Source organism: Gossypium arboreum, chromosome 5 (assembly GCF_025698485.1).
Source record: "Gossypium arboreum isolate Shixiya-1 chromosome 5, ASM2569848v2, whole genome shotgun sequence".
Classification (NCBI taxonomy): Eukaryota; Viridiplantae; Streptophyta; class Magnoliopsida; order Malvales; family Malvaceae; genus Gossypium; species Gossypium arboreum.
In genome coordinates this window covers 38,512,539-38,519,068 of record NC_069074.1, presented here as the reverse complement: position 1 = coordinate 38,519,068, position 6,530 = coordinate 38,512,539, and the positions used below count along the sequence as shown (strand labels likewise).

The following is a 6,530-nucleotide window of genomic DNA, read 5'->3' as shown; positions in this document are numbered from 1 at the left end:
AATTGTTAACTTTTCATGATCAAATCAAATAAAATTAAACTCAATTTAAGTTAGAATTGACAAGATTATGATAAAAAAATTATTATAAATATTGAGGTTAAATTTATTATTGTTCAAATTAATCTATGACTAGGTAATAGAAATGGATAAACAGGATGAGGGAATATTTTATAATTTTTCTTAGTTCGGTGATAAAAAAGAAATTTATCAAAAATTGAGTGAATAATTTTTCTGAAAAAATAACTTAATTTCTAACAGTAAATCAAAAGAAACTTAATTTCCAACAAAAACCAATCTTATGATCACTATTTGCAGAACTTAAATTTGCTATTCTTGACTGGAAATTAGATATTAATATGAACATGATCTGGAAAATTTTCATCAACATTTTCAACCATTTCGAACTTGTAAGGATACTTCCCTTTCTTCTCCAGCTTTGCCATTTTTACCAAATGTTTCAAACATTTTCCGTTTGGTTTTGATATAATGACTGGATTATTTTCTCCAAATAAAGGTATGAGTCGCCTTGCCATGAAATTCTCCTTTTCTTCATTTGCAAATCCTTCTATTTTCACAACTTTGAGATCATCGAGCTTATCAGGAACAATGACTGAAGTTGAGAATTTTCCAGTGCTGGGTAAGTTATAGCATTTTGGATCAAGCTGCAAGTTTTGGTAAGATATTTCAAGTGTATATTTGTGCATTAATTTTTTTTTAAAGAAAATTAATATATACATATAAAATATACAAGTATGTGACATTTATCCAAGTAACACTGCTTATATAATAAAATATGCAGAGTACGTCAAAGAAATGGGAGACTTACAGTGATATTAAGCCTTTTCAGGTTAGGACAAAGCTTCAGAAAGCAAAGTAAGGCATTGATAGATTCTCTTTCCATTGAACAATCAATCCACCAAAGCTCTAGTACGCTCAAATAATATTTGGGGCATCTACTCGAAAAGGGTAACTTTTTGCACATCGTTGTCTAAACAAATCACAATAACACCGATCAAAGATTGAGTTATGAAAGGTTAGCAAAGATTTTGGTTCGACTTTTCAATTTGCTTAAAGGATTTGTCTCTGAGTATACACGATCCTTCAAAGACATGAAAAAGAAAAACACCCAAAAGAGTGAATATCCATCTAAAACACATACCCATATCCTATACGAATACACAAATTCCAAAATTACTGAGAGTCATAGATGAACGAATGAACATACCTCGTAAAACCATCTGCACATTGTTAGAGATTGAACATCCTTAATGCTTCTCAAAATCGAGTTGAAGCATTTATACTTGTTGGCGCAGTCACAATGATTTCCTTTACGGAGACCACGAGAAAAGGGAGTCTCAATCTCAAAGTCCCATGTCCACTGTGTTAGAGCACCTTGTCTGATATCAATCATAGCGTCATCCAAGAGTAACCCACACTCACAAAAACGAATTAGGGGAAAACAATTACATTTCCCTCTAAACCGAAAGGATACTAAGTTGCCTCTATATCTGAAAGATTTTAAAGACGAGCCTTCAAAACTGAGAGATTGTAAATGGGGACAATCGAGGACTACTAACTTACGAAGCCCTTTGGCCTCTTTTATCTGTAAAGATTGTAATCCATTGCATTTGGCGATAGTCAAGCTTCGAAGAAATGGCAACTTTGGCACCAAAGAAGAAACTGCCATATTAGAAAGGTGGCTTACTGATATGAGATGCAAAGATTTTACCCTCATTGTGTTTGAAGGTGGCTGTTCGCTTTGCGATGGGTGATTTTCCTCAAGCAACCAATCAAACATGTACCGACGTGACAATCGGTTAGGCGGTGCAATATTCATCTTCAAAAACAAATCAAATGGCATCGGGAATTCTTGTTTACCAGCTGAGAAATCAAGTTTAAGTGAACTATTGCTGGAAATGCTAGCAACTAAGCTGCCTCTTCCATGACCCAGCTCAAATATGAGACCCCACTTATTTCTAGGCCTATGGCGTGTGTCAAAATCATCAACAAAGCTTGTTATCGCTGTAATGGCAGCTTCTATTGTTATTACATCATGGACTGAGTCCAACAAAGCCTCTTTCCAGAGGTGTTTCCAGTGAGTTGAAAGGAAAGAGGTTCGGACAGCGGATTTAAAAGGGAGAAGCGAAATGATGTGGTGAAGGATGTCATCAGGCAAATGACTGATGAAATCATTTGGGTCCATATTATTTCTGTTCCAAGAGAAAAAAAAACAACAATATTCATCATATCAAAACCCAAAAGTTGTTTGATCATAACAAATAACAAAATCCCCCCCCCCCCCCCAAAAAAAAAAAAAGTACATATGAAAGTTCTCACTTAGCCGAGCTTTTTGGGACATCGACATGTTTGTACGATTTCTCTTGATCATGCTTCCATATATACATAAATGATGGAATAATTTGGTGAAAAACGTAATCCTTTAAACCACTGGTATCCGAATACCTGATCAAATACAACCAGACTGAACTAAAATACTGAAAGTTTAGAAGAAAATATAGCGATAAACTAAGAGGTGTTACCTGGAACTTGAAGTGTTCCTTGGGTTATTATCATCATCTGGATCATGCCTCTGTTTCTCTTGCTTAATTTTCTTTCTCCCGACTTTCTTCTCCATTTTTCATCAGGGCATTGTTGAGTATTCTAAACATATAAGCAAACTAACTTTGAACTTTCTTGCCAAAGGGGCCTTGGAAAAGTGTTTTTAAATTTTATAATGGAGATTCTTTTAAATTGAATAGTCAAAGTTTATGTTAATTAGATAAGTAAAACAACTGCTATTGTGGTGTCGTTAGTGGAATTGGATTATAAAACATTGGGCTCTAGTAACCTTCAAGAGTCCAAGGCTGGTGATGACCATTTTGTTCCTGGGTCACTCAATCCAATCAACTCTTTCCTTTTAGTCCAAGGGTTGAGATTTGATCTTGTTTTGCTGCTACTGTGTGTTGTTTTTGGTTTTGGGGTTGATTGTGTTTTGTAACCACTCTCTTTTATTAATAAATTAGTTTTTTTAATCCCAAGTTGATTTGGTGTGTATAAATTAAAATATATTTAATAATTTTAAATTTTTAAATGAAGTTTTGAAAATTATTAAAAATTCAATATTTTACTTTAATGAAGTTTTAAATGGAACTTTTATTTAAATAAAGTAAATAGAAAATATATTTTATTTGAATACATGTTTAATTAAGTGTTTTAACATATTTTATACATTTTTAAAATATTTATGTAAACTTTTATAAAATTTGGAAAAAAAAAAGCTAAAGTTGTTTAAAAATATTTAATTTTAAACTGCTTTAAAAATTTTAACAAATATTTTTAATTTTTAAGTTTATCTTCAAATTTTAAAACATATTTATTTAAAAACTTATATATGATATGATGATATGTGCATAATTTATAATATTGGTTAAAAGTAAGGTATACTTTTTGAAAATCAAGATCAAATAATTCATCAACTGATTGTATTAATTTAGCTTCAAAATTAATAAAAAAAGGTATATTCTACCAGAACAATAATAAGATTTCACTTTTGTGACTATAAAGGAATTTTAATTCAACATTAAAATTAATTGTTATTAACATTTTAAAACTACAGTTTTTTTTTTTTGTCAAAATGGTATATTTTACCTAAATGTCTGTAAAGAAGTTTCATAGCTGGAACAAAAAATAAATATAAAAAATATGTTATAGGACTTATTATAAAATAAAATTTAAAAATAGTAAAAATTGTACGTTGCATTATTGAATATAAGCAAATTGGAAGAATTTATTGTAAAATATAATTTGTAGAGCACCATTAAAAATTATATAAAAAAATAGAAGGGTTTATGTCGTAATTTTCCTAACATAAATTCTTTATTTATTTTCATGCCACATATCAATATTTTATATTGTGAATGCATTTGGAATTTAAGGATACTTATATTCTATCGCTAGGTTTTTCCAGCTTGTATCGGGAGATTGGTCCTCTCCATGTGGACTACCTCTGTTAGAGAGAAGTTATTCAATAAAGATTTGTCTTTTCTATTAGAGTTCACAGTCTCCTAAGTTACCTTTGCTTCTATCACCCATGCAGCCCCAAGTTTTGTTGGATAATCCCTTCACGCTTTGGATGGAGACGGGGACATCTAGGAGTGCTCTTTCGTGCAGTCCGATCAGACTGATCTTCCATTCTGCGTTGAAGCTTTGATTCCATCTGACCTCGTACGCTTATCCAAGTACAAAGAGAAGGATTTGGAAGCTCTTAAGCCAGAATTAAAGGCCAGCATTGATAAGGGAATTGCTTTCTTGCAGAAGTAACTACTTACCACTTAAAAACTCAAGTCTCCGACATATCAAAACTTGAGAGAGTGCCAAGGCTGCACCAGTAGTTTCAGTTTTGCAGAATCGAAGTTTTATCAATTTCTTTAACACCCCAAACTCGACATAGACGTTATGGTCGAATCTGGTGATGTCAAATAGAAGGGATTTTAAAAATGGAGCTAACTCGATAAAAACCTTAAGCATCTAAACTTTTAATTTCTTTCATTTATTTCAAAACATATGTTCAATTAGTCGACTTGCCTTAAAACGTATCATTTTAGCGGAAGTTTAGGAAAATCATCATGTTTAAGGAAAACAGTTCACATTTTTAGAAAATCATGTTTTAGGTATAACCATCATCGTAATAAGCAGGTTAAATCCAAAAGCCCAAAACTAAAGCCAAACATTTTAAAGAGTCTAGAGAGTCCCAACAAATACAACCTCTCAAATCTCAATGCCAAAACTTAATTAAAACCATAAAACATATAAGACAGTAATAACAAGTGGTCACCGTCGAGTCCTCCGCTACACCGATCTACCTAACTTTGTGGATTACCTATACAATATAAATAGAAAAAGGGTGAGTTTACATAAACTCAGTGTGTAACCCCAAAGAATTAAGCATGTAGACAACCAGAAAATCAAAATCAGTCAGATACAGATTCGGCCTAAGCCCATTACAGTCACAGATGCATATTCAGGCCCAAGCCCATCTCAGATACAGATGCAGATATTTAATTCAGAATCAGAAATCAGATATCCTACCCCCAACCTCTACACACCATCTCCGACCATCTCTACACACCATGTGGGGTTTAAAACACATATCCAGCTGTACACACCATGTAGTACTGATGCGGCACATAACAGATATAACACAGCCAAGTTGCTAGATAATAGGCAAAACTGTCTTTCAGACACTTCCTTCGATATACATCATCCCACCCCAATAACAGTAACAGTACATATATACGGAATTAACAGATAGATCATGTTTAACATGCTTATATAAATAGATAGCAGATGCACATGCATAGACATCCTCAAAACAGTACTACAGTATAATAAATCACATAGTTATAGGGTTTAGTAAGCCTTTACCGACCCTACGGTCTTGTGCGACCTTATGGGAAATTTTAGTATAATGGCCCCACATGCCCGTGTGCCATGACTGTGTGGCCCACACGCCCAGATTGGCCTGGCCTGTGTTGCCCACACGGCCTAGCCAATAAATGACACGCCTATGTGTCATGTCAGTGTTGGCCTAAATGCCCAACATGGCCTAGCCCGTATGGCCCACACGTCTACATTCGAGCCACCACACTACCGTCTGCTGCACGCGACCATGTCTTCGTTGATCACATGGCTATGTACTCACACATGGCCTACCACACGAGTGACCACACGCCCGCGTGGCGTCGACAGTGGCCTTTTTTGGCTTTTGTCGAAACCTCGTTTCTGTGTTTTGGGCATACACTTGATATCGATTTGATGCGAAAACTATGCGAAAACTATCTCGAGCTTTCTAGAACCTAAAAACTGACAAAACAACGCTCAATTTCTGTCCTTACATTCGATTAAACTGAAAACCCAAAATCAACCATAACTTAAAACGAGCACTTACGACTTAGTCCAACACCCCGAATGATTAACTACAAATCTACAAGAGAAGAGCCATGATCTTCTCGATTCGTTACAGCCAAACATAATTACTACCAATCAGAAAAGAGAAACCGTTCTAACGATTCTAAAAGAAAACTCCCTATTCGAACAGAAAAACCATCACCACTTACCAATGCGTACGAATTTCGTGAACAGAGGTACCATAATTCGAAAAATAAAAAGATGACACCGAAAGCAAAGGAAAATAACAAAAGAGAAGGAAAAGAGAAAAACAGAGGAAGGACAAGAATGAAATGTGAGAACTGAAGGGATTTTTGGCAAAAAGAAAAAAATAAAATAAAAATTAATTTGATAAACCCCAACTCCTACTAACTACACAATCTCAACCACTTCAGCATTTAAGTTGAATTGAAACTTTCTCAGTCAACTGAGTAAAAATAAATATCCATGCGCTCACGCAAGGATTCAAACATAAAACCTCAAACACACTTACTCCTTTGTCATTTGAACCAACAAGCTCATTTTGATATAAAATCACAGGCAATTAAATATAAGTCCACTGAACAAAGATAGGGCTAATTCAA

General features: G+C 34.0%; 1 protein-coding gene across 2 annotated transcripts; it reads right to left on the bottom strand.

The window, feature by feature from the left end:
- Positions 1 to 226: 226 nt before the first annotated feature.
- LOC108450800 (F-box protein At2g39490-like) lies at positions 227 to 2,780 on the bottom strand. 2 transcript variants are annotated; one of them, XM_053028773.1, is made up of 5 exons: positions 2,541 to 2,775; positions 2,338 to 2,463; positions 1,226 to 2,210; positions 827 to 988; positions 227 to 662 (listed from the first exon to the last, which is right to left on the bottom strand). In XM_053028773.1, the coding sequence occupies exons 1-5, from the start codon at positions 2,633 to 2,635 to the stop codon at positions 345 to 347; spliced, it is 1,686 nt and encodes a 561-aa protein (XP_052884733.1). In that variant the 5' UTR covers positions 2,636 to 2,775; the 3' UTR covers positions 227 to 344. The 2 variants fall into 2 exon arrangements, with proteins under 2 accessions (XP_052884733.1, XP_017604062.2); XM_017748573.2 differs by lacking the exon at positions 2,338 to 2,463 and having other exon boundaries at positions 2,541 to 2,780.
- Between the last annotated feature and the right edge of the window lie 3,750 nt (positions 2,781 to 6,530).

Coding starts and splice junctions, on each gene's coding strand:
- LOC108450800 (XM_053028773.1), bottom strand. CDS start 2,635: ATGGAGAAGAAAGTCGGGAGAAAGAAAATTAAGCAAGAGAAACAGAGG. Junction 2,464..2,540: donor AGGAACACTTCAAGTTCCAG/GTAACACCTCTT, acceptor GTATTTGATCAG/GTATTCGGATACCAGTGGTT. Junction 2,211..2,337: donor GTCCCAAAAAGCTCGGCTAA/GTGAGAACTTTC, acceptor CTCTTGGAACAG/AAATAATATGGACCCAAATG.